Genomic DNA, 18,277 nt, shown 5'->3' with positions numbered 1-18,277 from the left:
ATCAGCTGCGGCTGCTCCGCCGGGGGAGCAGGGGTTGGGGTGGCCCGGCGGGTGGGGCGGCGAGGGCCAAGTGGAGGATGGGGCAGGGTGGCCCGAGGAGTCACAGCTGCCCCTCCGCCGCACGTGCTGTAAAGACGCTGATGGCGACTGTGCCCGAGCAGGGCAGCGCTGCTGCCCCCCCCCCCCCCTCCCGCGGGTTTAGTGCGTTTGCGGACCTGCGGCCTAGAGATCCACGTCAGCAGCAGTAGCAAAAGGATCCGGAGGCTGGGTTGCCCACTTGGGAAGCCAAGCCATGGCTGCTGTTACTTCTGGTAATTAATTATGAGCCAATGTCTTAGAAGGTTTTTGTTTGCTTTTTCTCCACTGGCTTCTGCAGCTCTTGCAGGAGGAGGCAGCTGGTGTAACTGCACAGTGTTGCACTGGAAATCATCTGGGATGTCCTCTGTAGCAAATCAGGCAGCAAAGGCCAAGTGCAGGGCATGTGGGTTAGTTTGGGGTTGGGGTTTTTTATCCTACCCTAGAGGAAAACAAGACATGCAAAGCGTTTATCTTTAAAATACTTCTACCTTAAAAATTGCTCTGGAAACAGCTGTAGCAGCTTCTGGTTTTTTCCAAAGGTTTGGTTTGGTTCCCCCCACCAAGTTAAATTCGGAGCTGACAGCTAGAGACACCTCCATAGCTAAGACTTAGCTAAGAGCTATGGGGAAGCCAACCCAGTAACACTGCAGTATACCTCTTGAGTCCCACCATTGGCTTACAAAGGTACTTTCTGTAAGTTCCTAAGAGCTATGGTTTGAAAAAAGATCCACGTGATGGTGTTTGTACCCCTTTGTATTCATACACTACAATATGGGCGAGTATAGCTCAATGAATATCCCTTATTAACAGACACGTGTTTCTGCATATTAGAGCCCCATATGGTGTTCTGCTTTCCTCTGCCCATTGGCTATATGGCTTCCAGATAGTTGCAGATGTGCTGTGCTTCTTCCTGCGCCCCTCTGCCCCCCCATCTCCATAGGGAAAGTTTCAGGCTATTCTCACTAACAAACTGTTGTGGCATACATGCACAGCCTTTTATCATAACAGGGCAGCCCTACCATCTCCCTCTCCATTGCACCTCTCTCCTCTGTCTCTCTCCATTGCCTCCCTTATATCTTCCTTCCGGCAAGGATCACATGTCTGCTCACAATTCCCTTCACCTGTTTCTGTTCTTGAATCGGTACTCATTAGGCCACCTCTTAATTCTTCTCCACATCTCCCCCTTTTTTGTTTATGATTTTGTAGCATTGCCAAAGTCCTATCCGAAACTCCCGATCCCAGAATTCTTCTCCACATCACCCCCTTTTTTGTTCTCAATTGCCAAATTGTCCATTACATTCACTAGAACAAGTTCATATTCAAATGAAACCTGTGACCCATATTCTTTTATTGATTTGCATACCTCCTTAATCATCTCATATGGTAGACAAACTTAACATTTCTAATTCTTTTTCCTGTTCTCCATAACCCATATTCTTTTATTGATTTGCATACCTCCTTAATCTAATTCTTTTTCCTATTCTTCATAACCCATATTCTTTTATTGATTTGCATACCTCCTTACACAAACTTAACATTTCTAATTCTTTTTCCTATTCTCCATCACACAGTTCACTTTCCTCTAGAACATCACTGATACGTGTGTGTGTGGGTACGAATCCCCGCAGCAGATCTTCTTGGGGGGGAGGGCGGGAACAAATGGTACTTTAGCCTCTATCGCTGCAAAACTTCATCCACTGTTGGCGCAAGTTCAAATAAACCTTTCTTATCTTTTGATTTTCCCTCCAGAATTGCTGCCATTACATTCACTAGAACAAGTTCATCTTTAGCCTCTGTCGCTGTAAAGCTTCATCTGCCGTTGGCGCAAGTTCAAATGAATCTTTCTTATGTTTTGATTTTCCTTCCAGAATTGCTGAATCAGTCACGTTTTGCAACACCTGCTCTGCAGGATGCAACTTCTGCAGAGCTGCATACACACAATATTCCTTCTAGAACTTCTAGTTGCAAAGATTTCCTCGTCTGCAGTTCTTCTACTGAGATGCCAACTGCCTCATGACTAATGTATAAAGTTCATATAACTTTCCCGCGGCTGCTCACCTCTGTATCCGTTTCCTTTCAACGGCTTTTTTCTTTTATCCCGTTTCCTTTCAACGGCTTTTTTCTTTTATCCCGTTTCCTTTCAACGGCTTTTTTCTTTTATCCCGTTTCCTTTCAACGGCTTTTTTTTCTGTTTCCTTTCAACAGCTTCTATTCTGTTTCCTTTCAACGGCTTTTTTCCTGTTTCTTTTCAACAGCTTCTATCCCATTTCCTTTCAACGGCTTTTTTCCTGTTTCTTTTCAACAGCTTTTGCAGTTCAGCGGGGCTCGCCACCGGATATTTCTATTTCCTTTCTTCAAGACCTTCTTTCTTCAAGTTTTTTTCTTTCAGTCCCTGTTCGAGCGCCAATTGTTGTGGCATACATGCACAGCCTTTATCATAACAGGGCAGCCCTACCATCTCTCTCCATTCATTGCACCTCTCTCCTCTGTCTCTCCCCACGGCCTCCCTTATATCTTCCTTCTGGCAATGATCACATGTCTGCTCACAATTCCCTTCACCTGTTTCTGTTCTTGAATCAGCTGGTACTCATTAGGCCACCTCTTAATTCTTCTCCACAGCAAACTGCAGCTTGAGCCACCTATTTTAAGACTTGGCTCGGGTCTTTGTCTGGACAGGCAAAATGCAGTCATTCATCTAAAGACCTTCTAAATGACTGACAGTTCTGCAAAACAAAGAGCTCTTGGGGGAGATGGGGGTACTAAATACACATGCTCAGTTTCTAAGGCTTGTCTTGAGAGCTGGGGTTTGGATTGGCATTTTGGATGGGAAGGGTGGGAGGAGGAATTCCTAGGAATAGACATGGGGCTAATTGAACAGACAGTGTATACAGGCAGAGAGATAATGTGTGACAGAAGAACTGTAGGCCAAAAGGGAAGCAGCAGGCTGAAGCTGAACTGGGCAGTCAGCCTGTCCTTTCCTGCCTGTTTATAAAATTAGAATAGAAATATCTGAGCCTTTGTAGTTGTAAACGGACTCTCAGGCATCTGCATGTTTTCTTCATCTTCTTATGGTGCCTCTGTTCTTTCCATCCATTTCAACTTTGTTGCCCAACAGAACAGCACATGCAAAGGAGGAAGGGGAGATTGTTTGGAGATTGGCATCACGTACTTTTGAGTTGCATCTTCTTGGAGTCCTGTCAGCCAATAAGCCTTAATTTTGGGGTAGACCATAAGAAGGTATCACTAGATGTTCCAGTTTCATCCCCAAGAGCTAAGGAGTGATTTACCACGTGGACATGATAAGACACGCACACTACAGAGGTGGGAAGTAAATACATTCTGAATTTTTGCCTCTCTGCAAAGGTACTAACAAAACATTAGCTTTCCATGCCTTTTGCCTGTTTGCAGAGCCAACTAATAGCCTGATCTGTAAAAGGCCTCATGAAACAAGCACCTAACAGGCCAGTGGGATGTAGTTTGCATTTCACAGCTGAAGTTTGCAATTCATAGCTGAAAAGTTAGAGGATGCATCACTTCCCTTCTTGGCTCTTTACTGCTCAGCCACTTGATCCATTTATCTGGTAGGTGAAAAGTGACAAGACAAGACATACCACCTGCCCCTGGCTTGTAGATTGTAGCCTGTATTTCTCACTTCCTAAGGGACTACCGAACAAGTCTGCTTTTCCTTTTCACTGCCCTCACCTTAGCCCAAATGACTTGGCTCAAGTCGGCTTTGTTCGCTGTTTGCCCTTGCATAAATTAAGTTGTCATGACATCACAAACGTTACCTCTTTGCTCCATGGCAATGGCTGAACTTTGCAGAGGGCGGGGTCCAAGGTAGAGAAAACAAATCTTGAACTCTGGAGGGAGCCTATGAGAGCTGGAAAAGTGCGCAGGGAACTGAATACCTACACAGTCCAGCCTTGAGAGTGGAACTGGTAACCTCTTGCATTGTCGTTGTTTCCTTACGTGTTTTACCACTACCCAGTTGGTCTCCCGACTCACCAGCCTTCTCCCTGTCTATTGGAGCACAGTGACTGAACATCCTGCTTGAAGCAAGCGATGGAACAGCTTATATTGCTTATTATTCTCAATAGGGATTGTACCTTAATCTGTGGCAGGGTATACCTTAGATGATTGTCATGGTACAGTACCCCAGAAGGATAAGAAAAGTCATTTGCACTAGTTTTGTACCGACAGTACTGTTCAAATGTGTACAGCCCAAAGCACTGAATACTTTTAGACGCTAGGCATCAGGCCACAAACCATTACCAATTACAGGTGATGCTAACCAAAGGTTTCTAGAGGCTGTGACTGCTCTACCAGCAATTGATACCATTTCACTGTCTAGCTAGACTGAAGGCCAAAAAGCTAAAAGATGTGTCCTGTGCTTGTACTGTGATTGTTCTGCACTCATTGTTTTTTTTCTTTTGATTTAGGTTAGACCCAAGAGCTACAGTTTAGACCCAAGAGCTTGTTTGACCCTGGCAGCTTGCGTACAGAGGCAAAGAAAGGATTGTTGGTTTTGAATGTGAAGAAGCAAACTTTCATCTATTTGCTTGGAAGCCTATTCTGTTGGGAATGCCAAGAAATCTACCCACAGCTTTCTTCATCTAGGTTTGGCTCAAAACCCAGAAGAGAAGGGAAAGCTGTCTTCTCAATGGAAGATGACAGCGAACCTGAGCAGAGCTCCTGGGCTCATCTACCTGATGTCTGTCTGAGGCGTGTCTTCCATTGGTTAGATGACAGGGACAGATCTCAGGCTGCCTTGGTCTGTAAAAAATGGAATTGGGCCATGCACTCAGGATCCCTCTGGAGAAGCAGAACCATCACATTCTATGGCCGACCATCAAGGAAACAGACATTGGAGCTTCAAAATGCGCTGTGGTATGTCAAGAAATTTGCCAAGTATCTGGAGCACCTTGAGATCAAGTTATCAAATCCTTACAATACTGCCTTTACCCAAAAAGTTCAAGTGACTATGAGAGACGTTCTTTCACACCTGAGTAAGTGTAACAGTCGCCTAGTATCCTTGAGCATGAAGTACCTGGAATTAGACCGCTTGATCTGGAAAAATGTGGTCAGGGCTCAGTTTATCAAGAACTTAGCTACCTTCCTGAAAAGAATGAGCAAACGGCTTGATTATCTCAACTTAAAAGGAGCAAGAGTAACCTTGGAAGAAGGTTGTGAGCTTCTGAATTCTCTGAGCTGCTTGACAAATCAAAGCTTTATATCTGAAATCAATATAGAGGATTTCTTCAGTCGCCACCTTCTTGTCTACAGCAGCACCTTATTCCACCAAACTATGTCGAAGTTCCACAGCCTGGTCACCCTCACTTTCAATTATAACTGCATCTCTGATGAACTACTGGACATCCTGCGAGAACACAGTGCTCATTCCCTCTGCACCTTGAATATCAAATGTCATAACCATGACCCTCATGGGCAAGTGGTCTGGGGAATGTCGTGGGCAAACTTGGCCAAGAGCGCCCCAAAACTGAACGTGAACTTCTTCTTTGAAAGAGTCATGAAGCATGATCACCTAGCTAGGATCCTGCTCGTGGAGATCCCAGTCAGGAGCATCAGTCTACGGAGCTGCTATTTCAGTGACCCAGACTGGACAATGAAACCTACCCTCACCAACCTCCTCCCAGCTTACGGGCATGTTCTGCAGGTAAGGGAAACAATAGTGACATCTTACTGCAGTATCACAAAGCTAAGTGAAGTAATCATATAGGCCTTCTGCATAACAGCAGTCATCAACAAGAATTCTTGACCACTTCAGTTTTATGTTCAGAGGGTAATTTTCATAAGTGAGCCATTCCAGTGTTCCAGCTATAGTCTAGTTCAGGTAATTATCCTTGTCCAGTTACAATCCCCATTATGCTAGTGTTCGCTGTCAGGCTGATGTCAGGTTGCCCTCCTAAAAAGCTAAAACACCGAAAATACTGGTGTTTGTAATGTCAGCTGTGAGCAAAAAGAACCTTTCAGGCAGGAAAATGTCATTTTTGCAAGAAAGCTTTAGGCTTATTCTGGTTAGCCACCTTCATGTTTAGTAACTGATAACTTTCTTATCCTTTCAGATTTTTCTGAACCCCACTCTTTTGCAGGGAAGTCTGCATATAAGGAAAATAGTCTGTACACTTGCTTACAGACCTGTAGCCTGCATCAACCTACACTGATGGTTTTGCTCCATTTTGGTAATGCACAAATGCCTTACAGCACATGTAAATTAACTGGTGCCCATGTCAAAGCACTTTGGTGTCACAAGGATGTGTCACCAAAGGTGTGCAACAGCTGACCCGTGTAAATGAGCATCAGGTTTTCGCATGCCTGAGGGAAGCACACGGCCTTATACATAACAGTTGCTGACAGCTTTCTTTAAGTTCTGTTGCATTGCAGAGTTTTCAATAAACATCAGAGAGCTGTAAAGCTTTCTAGAAATTGTCTTTGGATCTACTCTCGTATCTGGGATAATTTCCAATATGTCAAATAAGATCATGGCACGAGCTGTGGGTGTAGCATCTTCTAATGGTAATAGAAGTTGTCTATCTCTTAGGATGGTATGTAAATCACAAGGGACTCCCCCCATCTTAACATGAGAGTGAAGATTACTGTAACATATACTGTTGTCATAATACAAAACTGATTCTCTGCTAATGTCAAGGTACAAAATTGATCTGCTGACACTGTTTTACCAACAGTCACTTCTGTTGGTAAAATTGGGAAACTTGTTTGTTGAATTATAGTTACTGCGCTCACAAGCTCTGTTCAGTAGTACTAACTGTTCATTTTTTTCAAGGAATTAACACTTGAATTAAACAATGACCATGAGCTGCTGGATGATGAGCTGCTACAGCTCATCTTATCATGCAAGAGGTTGTTATTTCTGAAAGTCTGGGCATTTCTAAATGTCACCTTTATGGAGAGGCTGCTACAAAACCGTGCAGAAAGGAAATGCATTTTGACTACCATAAAGGTAAGACTTTTTGTGCTTCAAAACTCCCATTCCCTTCCTCTCTCCAATACCCAGAGAAAGGTGAGGTCCCCATGCCCACAGAAAGGTCACTTATGGAAATGTTAACATAACTACCTTCCCTATATTATGTTTTAGTATGATAAGGAGCCTGAGAACCTCTCTCAGAAATGGGGCTTTCCAACCTACTTAGCCATGTACAGAATACTATAGAGGTTTAAAAACAAGCCCCAACAATTCCACAAGTCCTTCGTAGACTGGGGTTCCTTCTGCCACCTCTAGTTCAAGCTAGGGATTTTCAGTCACCTCCCAGCCCCAGTGTTTACGTCTATGCTTAAATTGAGGCATGTGGGTTGAATCCCACTAAACTGCAAAATGATATAAATGCATCTCACTCTTTAGGGATGCTGTGTTCAACTGGGGCAAGACCACAGCTGTAGCTGGTGTAAACCATGCAGTTATGCTACTTTGCATGGTAGATTCTGAATTCAGTAGATTATCCCAGATCTGTGCAGATCCCAGGGATGCATCAGTTCTGGGGGTAAAAGGAACCTTGCTCTTCCCAAAAATTCTTTGGCAGGAGATGATGTTTTCAGTCAGTTTGGAGTGAAAACAGAGTAAAACCTCAAGATTTTACTCAAAGCCAAGGAATTTGGCTTCTCTAGATTCCTCATTAGTCACAAAGGCTTCTTGTCGTGAGCTTTAATGGGCTGAGCCTGCTCCACTTATCTGAAAGACATGATTGTCATTCATGCATACAGGTCAGGATTTACACAGCCCGACAAGACACCAGTGAGGAGGATCGGCTGTTATGCGATATTTACAGGAAGTTCAGACACCTGATTGACTCGGAGCTTAATTATTTTGTCATAACCTACCCAATGGTGTAAACCACAGGGCGAGAGAAGAACACCCAGTGATATATGCAAGCAATGAACGGATCCTTTGGAGGGCATTAGTAAGGGATTTGAATCTTGACAGCAGTGCCTCTGAAAGGGAGATACCATTGCAGCAAGAGAGAGGCAAGGGACAATTTTACACCCCATGCATTAAAATGTTGGACTTGGGAACTAGCCTCCTATGTCTCCAGCATCATTTATTCTTAACTTTGCTTTGTTTTTCCTTGCCAGAACCAAAGGAAGCAGTGAGCCCTTTTCCACCCTTAGAGGCATCTCTAGTAAAAATAAGGCCCTTCTCTTTCTTTAGCACTTCTCATCGTAGAGCTTCAAACACCTTACCAATGAAGCCCATCTCATTGTTTCCATTTTACAAATAGGGAAACTGAGACATGGGGTAAAGAAGTGATTAGCCCAAAGTCAGTCTTGGCTTGATCTTGACTCAGATGCAGTCAGATGCACTATCCAGTGTATCACCCGTCCCTACCTCCTGTTAAGTTTGATATACATCCTGTGCCTAGTTCTTAACGCGGATGTTAACAACAAAACATACCATGGCTAGTCCTGAGAGTCACCCCTCCCACTTGCCCAGCTTTCCAACAAGTGACTTACGAGGCGACTCCTGCTCTAGCTTCCACAGCTTCTAGACCTTTCAACAGCAAAGAATATTGGTTGCACAAGAGATAAATAACATGAAAGAAGGGACATTTCTTCTTATTCTGGAATCTTATTGCCAAGTGGGAGATTTCATCAGGCGTTCTAGAGCATAGATAGCTGTGAAACAGATAGCTGTAAGTACTAGGTCTGTTTTAATTACCTTGCACAACTAGAACTAGGACAGCATTGAGCCAAAGCAATAAATCTGGAGGTTTGTCAATAAGATTTCAGCAAGAGCTGGCTCTTTGGAGCATACACAATCTCCCGGTATGATGGCTTCAGAAGTTGTTAATGTAAACAGACTCTCTCATCTGCATGCAGAGCACTTCATCAATGTACAATGTATTCTCCTTGACCTGGATCTCCTCCTCCAAGGAAAGCTGTCGGCGGTTCAGACCTTTCAGCTCTGTCTCAGCCTGTGCCAGTGTGTCCTTTAATCTAACAGGGAAAATACAGACAGACATCAGTTGAAAACACATGGATAGGTTTTTTTGATATGCGATAAGAATTCTGAGCGAAAAAAAAGATGGAACGGGATTCACAGAGAGACAATATCCATGCAGCTTCCCTTAAAGTGTCCTGCCCTTAAGGGAAAAGCAATTCCCAACCTTTCCGGGAGAAGAGCTGGGACCCAATGTTACTTAAATTAAATTAACCCAGTAATCTATACCACAGATTTTCCCCTCTTTCATAATTTCCACTTGCCTTTGAATATTTTTTGTAATCTCTTGAACTTCACTAATCAGCTTGTATTGCACTGTGTCATAACACAACTCCACATTGGGGCGATGGCTTCTTGCTTCCAAGCGGGTTTGAGCCACTTTAACAGGTCCTTCTTTATCAGTGATTGCTTTCTTTAAGGCTGCAATGTTCTTCTCCTGTGAGGCAGTCTCATCCATCACCTTAACAAATCCAACAGAAGGAAGTGCTGCACACTGTCTCTTACAATGGGTGAAATCATCAACATCATCTTTAACAGTTATAGTAATAACAATCACAGTAACACTCATTATGTTAAGATGTTATTTCATCAAAAGATATTTTACAAAGGTCAGCCAGGATTAAGATTCCTTCACTGGAAAGCAGGTGACACTGTTCTGAGTGAAACTGGAGATTTACGCTCAGCAATTAATTTTTAACATTAACCCTCAGTTTTCCTGTATCAAATTTCGAGCACTTTGACCCTGTTTTTATAAATTATTAGGCTCCTATATCACAATCATGAAAATTCTATAGGATCCCCATGTAGGGAAATCACAAGGGAAATCCTGACTTTACTGATGTCTATAGCAACACTTACATTGAGTGATTCCAGAAATTTACCTCTGTAGTGGTGCACACAGAGCTGAGAAAATAAAATCTAAGATGACTTTGCGTGAGGGGAACAGTAAGGAAAATGTGGCAGGGGTTGCCAATATTGCAAAGGTAAAATTCTTAAAGCAAAGTAGTTCAAGCCACTGGATTGAGAAAACTGGTAGATAACCCAAGCCCATTGTTTCCACTTTTTGCTGACTGTCCCCTACCACTTACCGTCGCAAGGAGTGTCTCTAGCTTGTGCTTGGCATCCTTGACTTCCTTCACCCTATTTCTAAACGCGTCATTCACTATCTCACATTGTTTGCGCATGTCATTCGCTGTCTGTGAGAGGATGCCATCAATCAGCGCCCTCAGTGCCAAAGAATTGTTTCGCTGCTTGTCAGCCTTTTCAACATTTATGTTTGAGAAATCTATCCAGTCTTCAGGGCTAACAAAACTGAAAGAGATTCAAAATAAAAGGTCATCAGTTGGCAGCATCAGGCCCTCTGTGACTTCATAAATCTATAATTACTCCACAAAACTGAGAACAAAGCAGTACTATTAACTGCACATCCCAGTGAGTGCCAGTTGTGCTGGGAATTCCACAGATGCAAAATAAAGACACTCTCTGTCGCAAACATTTCAGAACAAAGTAGACAAGGGTAGGATGGAAACTAATTTGCTAAAGTCACAGAGCGACTTTGTTACAACCTTCCTTTCCCTGATAAAGGATTAAGTTGTTGTGGGGGAAACACAGATGATAACCAATATTTCTTAGAACACCTTTCATTAATTAAGCTCTTATTACTAATATAATTCAGCTGTTACTATTAATAGCAGGTAACTATTCACACAAAACATTCATTTATTCTCTCACACAGTTCACCACCTATAAGACAGTCACCTATAGTATCTGGTTGGAGCAATAGTTGGGAAGCCAAACCCCAACTATATCCCCAGAATTAGAGGGTCATACTTGTGCCCCAGTGGCTTGCAGGCAGGGGTTTGGAAAGTTCCTCAGAGGGTTCCTTGTTTCATGGGGTGGATATATAAAGCTGTAATTGTCATTTGCATATAGCATCCAATACCTTTCTGGGTGTGGTCTGAGTTATACAACCTATTGTTGATACAAGCTAATGTGCTAGCAGCAAGAGCTGTCAGTCTCTTGGTGTTCCAAGTTTGTCAGTTCTCACAGAGCCAATAGTGTCCTTGGGAGACTGTCTCACACATGCTGCTTTCTCAGTATGTTTCCTCTTTTCAGCCTGTTTTTCTGTGGTAGCTATTTCTCCATCTAAACCATTCATACTAACTCACTCACACAGAAGCGGCACATTTGACAGGATAATGACTGAGTCAGAAACTGACTCCACGCCTCATGTGTGCCAGTCCAGCGTTCTGCTCACTAGGACACCCTGGGAGAGGAGAGGAAGTTAGATTAGTAAATCTATTCTGGGTTTAAGCAATGTGTGAAATTTTTCCTTAGCTAACTGTGAGCCTCAAAAGCCTTTAGTAAACTGCAGTTCACTGGGAACAAGATTATTGTGGCTTATTTCACAGGCATACTACACAAATACTAAAATGATGAACAAGTATAAAAAACAATCTACAACAGGCAGATGATGGACAGATATAGTCTGTTTTACACAAAATTACTTTAATCTTGCTACTACTGGAACAGCTCATACTAGCTGTATAATTATAATACATTCATTAAACTAAATAACCACTTACTTTCCTTCTATTTTCACTGCATTATCAGCATATCTGATATCAGGAGTGTTGTTTGTCAAGCTAGCACAGTAATCATCAATCATCAAAGCTGTGAACTTGTCCTTCAGATCCATCTCCAGGTTGTATTTTGCTGAACGGTTTAATCTAGGAGGAGAAACAACCGGACTCTAAGCCAAAGTGCAGGCACTCACAGGTGTCCCTAACATGCATGCATAGATGCATTAGGTAATACAAATGTTGCTATAGAATTCTTCATGTATGAACTGTTAGTTGCAAAGTCCCAAAATCTAGAGCATGAAGCTGCCTCCATATATATTGATAGTACAATTCCCATTGGAATTAAAGGCACCGGGCTGGATCATGAGAAGACAAGGGATCATGTGCAAGTACTTCGAGTTCTCACAGACAGAACTTCTCATCATTACAGATTGAATTATATGAATTAGGACTGACCTCCTGTAACTATTTAGCACTGAAGGTAACTTTGGACCTGTGCTCAGCCTGACCCTACAACTTCTCAGGATTATGGCTGTCCTACTTTTCAACTAATCAGTGTTCAGTTACGCTCTTTGCCTCTGCACCTGATTTGCTCATTGGTTTGTTCCAATGTACGTCCCAGCAAAGCAATAACCCCCTGGAGGACTTCAGCTTCCTTCACCAGTTCCTGTTCCACTTCATCATGCACCAAGTCAATCCCAGCTCGCCTCTGCCTAAACAAAAAGAGGAAAAGCCATCAGCCACATTGTTCAAATGCCTGCAGCTAACAGAAGATGATGAAGCCCAGCTTTCCAAATCGAAGGCTTTTCCTTGCCACATGGGAAGTTTTTCCTTTATGGCCTTGGTTCCCCAGTGTTATAACACCTAAATCAGACTGTGACTCCACTGCAAAGAGAGGCAGACCCTTAGTTTGCAGCCTTTTTTATTATTTGTTAGAAGTTCATTATCTAGATTTTTTTTCTCTCCCTGAATACTTTTCTTCTTAATCATCTCACCTGTTCAGGAGACACTTCTGGGCAATGATGAGTGGCTCTTTGCAGCTCTCCAAAGATTTCTCCAGCCTAGTCCTGAAAGTCAACAGTACCTCTGTCTCATGAACAATTTGTTCAAGTTTGTTATCTAATTCTTGCTTCCAGAATTTTATTTCTTCCCGTCTCTGTTCTGCAGAACAAAAATTGCAAACAGGTATTAATGCAAGCCCATCTTATATGCCAGAGCACTGTGGGTCAGATCTTGGATATGGCTAAAAATAGACTTATTCCACAGTGGAGTGCATGTAGTGCTGCAGGCTGATGTGTGGAGACAGTTTTGCAACCCTGTGTCAGGAGGTTTGGTGGAATAGCTTTCTGTGTGTTTTGGAGAAATAATTTATTTGTTATAAAATAAAGAATCTGCCTCAAAATATTTTTTAAAATATTTTCCATTTTTCCAGGAGATCAGAGAGCATGGCATTGACATATATTCCTATTCACTATCCACTAATTTTCTAAGTCCGTCCTAAACATATAGCTCAAATAGCAAATCTTGACACTTGCAGAACACATGGGATTACCTATTTTCTTGTTGGCATCACTTCGGGTTTTCTGAGTTGTCTTTTCTATTTCATCCAGCAGCCTCCGACTTTCAACTATCATGCGCTCTGACCTGGATTTCTGAGACTCTGTACTGGCACACTGCATCTTGTTTGCAATGTCCCATTCTGAGGGATGAAACTTGGGTGTAGCTTGCAACAGTCTGGCCATTGTTTTTTGGAAAGTTTCTGCATGTAATGCAGGTCAGTTCTTGGAATGTGGAACCTGAAAACAGGAATAGCATTATATTTGGCTGCAGAAGCAAGAAGAGGAGAAGACAGGTCCATAAGGGTGCAAAAAATTCTTGCCCCTTTTACCTGCAAAATGACACAGGTATGAAAAGAAAAGACTTCTTGCTCAAGGCTCCCCAAGACTTTGCTAAGGTGTAGGGGAGAGAGTTTGGAGTGGGAGAATGAAGAAACAGAAGAATTTGGGAATGGATACTAGGAGGAGAGAGAGAAAGAGGCTTGAAAGTGGAACTGAGAGGAAAATATGGGCTGTCTGCAATAGGAGGGAGAAGGGAAGGGAAATAAAAGGAGACCTGTGACGAAGGACAGAATTACTAAATGGACAATCACAGAAAATTGAGAAAAAGTGAACAAATATAAAAGATAAATAGTCTCCCACAGGTTGGAGAAGTAAAACACCTTTTAAGAATATGGCTGGAGAGGTGGATGAACTCTAGGTTGTAAAAAAGAAATGTAATGGTAATGAGGGAAAAAAAAAAGAAAACAGGACCTGAAAAGCTGAAGGAGGAAATACAGCAGGTAAATAGGAAATGGAAAAGCCTAGGAAGGGCTAAAGCAGAACAAAGCATACTGGGGGCACTGGTTCAATGTAGGGTGGAACCAATGCCCAAAATATACACAAAGTCACAGCAGTTTGATTATCAATTCTCCTATTCTTGCACTATGCTCATCCAGTGTTCCTGAGACCACTCCTCACCCCACATGCACACAGCTGCTCCTCAGCAACACACAGCTCTGCCCACACTCCAGCACATGTACCCTTAAAACAATCCCCCTTCTCCCTCACACACCTCTTGGCTGATACTGCTCCCAAGGTCAAACCCTGGCTAAGCACCACGTCCTCAGTTCCCCTTCACTGGCGGGGGTTGCTCCCAACTGTCTTCCAGCCTCAATCTCCACCGCAGCAGCACATAGTTTGTTTTTAAATGTACGACTAAATATCCCAGGAGGTGGCTCAGAACAGCACGGAAGGTAAACAAACCGGTTGCGATGGGAACAGGAACGCTGCCTCGAGCAACCCTCTGCTCCTGCACCGGGCGGAAGCAGCACAGCACAGACAAGCCAGCGCTGCTTCCTTTCACCCATTCCCAGTTCAGATCTGTCTGGAAATAAAAACATATTCTTTGTACATTAATTGAGATAGTTCCCACAGCTTCGGACAGTAATTTTTGATCGATTTATTGCAGAAATGCGTGAAGATTGTAAAAACAAATGAAAGGCGTGTTAAGTACCTAGCTGTCTAAAATGTCAGTCATAAACTATCCTTAGCAGTATGCTCCATCTTTGTGGCAACTATATTCTTTCCTGGGACAAAAGAGATTGGGAGCCAGACAGAAGAAATGAAGGAGACAAAAAAGCATTACATCAGATGGTTCAGTTATACCCCCTCCGTATAGTTCTGATGTAGTTAGACCAGAGCAGGGTTGCTCAGAGTTCCCAACAAGGTTCAAAGAGATTGCAAAGTGATAAAGAAGCAAGTAGCATTGGCCAAAAGAAGTTGAGCTGGTCCAAGACAGAAAAGTGGAAAGCAACTGCAATTGTTGGCTGCAAATACAGTGCAGTGACAGCTAGAAAGCTGCTAATGATCTTTACTTTCAAACAGTAGCTAAATGTTCTCAGTGATCATTAAAACTGTTAACGATAGTGCCTCTCATGCCAGCTGCTGTTAAACAGAAATCTGCACGTACTCCAGAGGAGCAAAAAAGAGGTTTCAGCTGAAGAAATACTGTCTTATAGAAAAATGCAGGTATTTCAGAATTAGCCAAAGAAAAATACAGGCTTCAGAAGACAGGGTTGACATTAGAACTGAAGCCATTAGCCTGAGAGGAGAAGGATCTGGAGATTCAAGAAGCAGCAGAGAATGGGGTGCAAAGCAAGCAAGGAAAATAAACAGTATATGCTAACTGATGCAGGAGGGTGGAAAGCTGTGGTCACAGACACTCAGAATGCTCCTGATTCACGAGGCAAAGCAAAACTAGGCTGAACACTGATCTGAATCAATTACATAGACCACTACTGAGGCGGACCTGTAAATCAATTTATGTGGTACTGCACACATGGAGTCCAACTATTTGCACAAGAGAGCAATGCTTCTATGGGCTGTCCCTTGATTTGTACATTCTTGCCCCCCCTGGTCTAGATATAGTTCCCCCTTCCACCCCCCAATGAATATTTTTTTAATAGATTCTTAACATAATATGCGAAAATGAGTTAGTTGAAAGCTGTAATTTTTTTCACATGAACAGATGGAGCAGGAACTGGAGCCATTTCCATAATCACTGAAAGATTTCCAATGTCTTAAGTAGATCTGAACTGAAAACTAGTTTGAACAGAGGTTTACTTTGGCCAGTGTGAGTCACAGAATATGTATCAGGCTGCATGTTAGTCATCTTCAAGATTTTATTATCGGTACTCTCAGTAACATTCCAAAGCTTTTAGAAATATGAGCAAATTAAAGAGGGATGACAAAATTATTCATAATAAACTGAAATGCTGAGATACCTGAACGGCAGTTGAGAACAATGAATGTCTTATGCCTCTGAAAACGTGCTCAGTCACTTTGAAAGCTGAGGAATCCCCGAGCGATGGTCCTCCAAGACGTTATTGTGAGACCCGCGGGACTTCATGCAGTTTTGTTCTGAAAACCCAGTATCTGATGCTGTCCTGACACAACTTGTGAGCGACACCATCCTAAAGTAATTCATTTGTAGTTACCAACCCTAAATCTGTTTTTGTTAGCTTACCATAAAAGATCATTTCCTTTTAAACTGTTATTATGACATTTACAACTGATCCTTCAATAAGAATTATATGACATAAGAAAGTTTTATTTTTACCTCAGATGGTTTTCAGAGATTAAATCATTGTAGACTTCCTCAGGCTGACCACAGTGCGCTGTTCGTCAAATAACACAGGTAAATCCCCTCAGCAATTAGGACAATTTAGAAAGGAATGAAAATGAAAAGGCTTGTTAATTCCTGAAAACCGCTAGGAATGTACCAGGGGAGAAAATGACCCCGAGGCAGACTGTGGTCGCCGCCGCCCGTGAAGGCTCCGCCGCGCACCGCGCCCGCCTCCCCCCCGCCATCTCCCCCCTCGCCATCTCCCCCCTCCAAATCCTCCTCGGCATAGAGGCATTGGTAAACTAACATCAACTTCCGTGCTGCTGAAATGCTGGTCACGTACCACATCCCATACTAATGCCTATATAAAGGATTTTACAAAGGAGCAGTTCCTCACCTTAGTGAATTGTGTCTGGTTCATTATTTATGAAGAAGTGGCCAAAGTCCTCAGAGTCTGGAAAAATATCCTATGTTTTCTGTGGAGGAGTCTAAATAACCAGCATTAATGAGACGAGATCTAAATTAAATGTGTTGTCATGTTCCTTATTAGATGCCTTAAAAATACCATAGATAGTGTCATTCTTCAGAGGATCAAACTCATCTGAACTGCTGCGACAGTGTGTTGAAGTGGGAGAATTCTCTAGGTTGAGCTGATACTGCAGCATCATTAACTGCTTGCTTTCAACGTTGCTGAAATTGCAAAGCAGACTAACAGGTCTGAATTCTGGTGTTACACTAGTGTCCACAATAATCTCCTATAAAGAAAGGCTGAGAGGGTTGGGGTTATTCAGCCTGGAGAAGAGAAGGCTCCAGGGAGACCTTATTGCAGCCTTTCAATACTTAAAGGGGGCTTATAAGAAAGATGGCGACAAACTTTTTAGCAGGGCCTGTTGCGACAGGGACAAGGATTTTAAACTAAAAGAGGGTAGATTTAGACCAGATATAAGGAAGAAATTTTTTATGATGAGGGTGGCAAGACACTGGCGCAGGTTACCCAGAGAGGTGGTAGATGCCCCATCCCTGGAAACATTCAAGGTCAGGTTGGATAGGGCGCTGAGCAACCTCATCTAGTTAAGATGTCCCTGCCCACGGCAGGGGGGTTGGACTAGATGACTGTAAAGGTCCCTTCCAACCCGAACTATTCTATGATTCTATGTTAACTCCACTGAGGCTTTATCTAGACATAAAGCTATTTTAGCATAACCAAAAGTGGCTTTTAAATACACCTTACATAAAGCAATGCCAACTTTTATTTTGGACACCTATCTGTGCGTGCTGGCTTTGACTGGGATAACGTTAATTTTTTCCGTAGTAGCTAGTACGGGGTTATGTTTTGGATTTGTGCTGGAAACAGTGTTGATAACACAAGGATGTTTTAGTTACTGCTGAGCAGTGCTTACACAGAGTCAAGGCCTTTTCTGCTCCTCACACCATCCCACCAGCAAGCAGGGGGGGGTGCACAAGGAGCTGGGAGGGGACACAACTGACCAAAGGGATATTCCATACCATATGACGTCATGCTCAGCATATAGAGCTGGGGGAAGAAAGAAGGGGGGGACGTTTGGAGTTACGGAGTTTGTCTTCCCAAGTCACCATTAGATGTGATGGAGCCCTGCTTTCCTGGAGGTGGCTGAACCCATGGGGAGTAGCGAATGAATTCCTTGGTTTGCTTTGCTTGCATGCACGGCTTTTGCTTTCCCTATTAAACTGTCTTTATTTCAACCCACGAGTTTTCTCACTTTTACTCTTCCGATTCTCTCCCCCCATCCCACCGGGGGGGGGGGGGGGGAGGGGAGTGAGCAAGCGGCTGTGTGGTGCTTAGTTGCCAGCTGAGGTTAAACCACAACACTCTGTAAGCCAGGCCAGTTTAAATTAATGACAGAGGTTGAACCATGTGGGCCAGTTTTATACCTAATTACATGTACCCAAGAGTTTGCACTGGTTTGAGCATACGTTTAGATTAAACACTCTATTGGAAATGTCA

At 43.0% G+C, this 18,277-nt stretch overlaps 2 protein-coding genes and 1 long non-coding RNA gene across 7 annotated transcripts in view; 1 reads left to right on the top strand and 2 right to left on the bottom strand.

Annotated features, from left to right (window-relative positions):
* Window positions 1-19: 19 nt before the first annotated feature.
* Window positions 20-18,277, top strand: part of FBXO39 (F-box protein 39) — a 40,464-nt gene continuing 22,206 nt past the window's right edge. Inside the window, exons 1-5 of one of the 5 annotated variants that reach the window (XM_075168183.1) lie at window positions 20-311; window positions 3,194-3,399; window positions 4,518-5,752; window positions 6,881-7,057; window positions 7,816-8,773. In XM_075168183.1, coding sequence (XP_075024284.1) covers window positions 4,739-5,752; window positions 6,881-7,057; window positions 7,816-7,944 — 1,320 coding nt within the window. In that variant the 5' untranslated portion in view covers window positions 20-311; window positions 3,194-3,399; window positions 4,518-4,738 and the 3' untranslated portion in view covers window positions 7,945-8,773. Of the gene's footprint in view, window positions 312-3,193; window positions 3,400-4,517; window positions 5,753-6,161; window positions 6,833-6,880; window positions 7,058-7,815; window positions 8,774-13,241; window positions 13,316-18,277 lie in introns of those variants that run through there. The other 4 variants (XM_075168184.1, XM_075168182.1, XM_075168186.1 and 1 more) reach the window with 4 other exon arrangements.
* On the bottom strand, window positions 1,403-3,196 carry LOC142090410 (uncharacterized). Its single transcript, XR_012676524.1, has 2 exons — window positions 1,596-3,196; window positions 1,403-1,533 (listed from the first exon to the last, which is right to left on the bottom strand). It is a non-coding gene; the product is annotated as an uncharacterized LOC142090410 (long non-coding RNA).
* Window positions 8,886-13,416, bottom strand: TEKT1 (tektin 1). The gene is made up of 7 exons (XM_075168188.1): window positions 13,184-13,416; window positions 12,627-12,792; window positions 12,216-12,344; window positions 11,635-11,778; window positions 10,138-10,360; window positions 9,313-9,509; window positions 8,886-9,045 (listed from the first exon to the last, which is right to left on the bottom strand). The coding sequence occupies exons 1-7, from the start codon at window positions 13,371-13,373 to the stop codon at window positions 8,886-8,888; spliced, it is 1,209 nt and encodes a 402-aa protein (XP_075024289.1). The 5' UTR covers window positions 13,374-13,416.

This window comes from Calonectris borealis, chromosome 19 (genome assembly GCF_964195595.1).
Source record: "Calonectris borealis chromosome 19, bCalBor7.hap1.2, whole genome shotgun sequence".
In the NCBI taxonomy this organism is placed as follows: Eukaryota; Metazoa; Chordata; class Aves; order Procellariiformes; family Procellariidae; genus Calonectris; species Calonectris borealis.
This window is presented reverse-complemented; position numbering and strand designations above follow the sequence as displayed.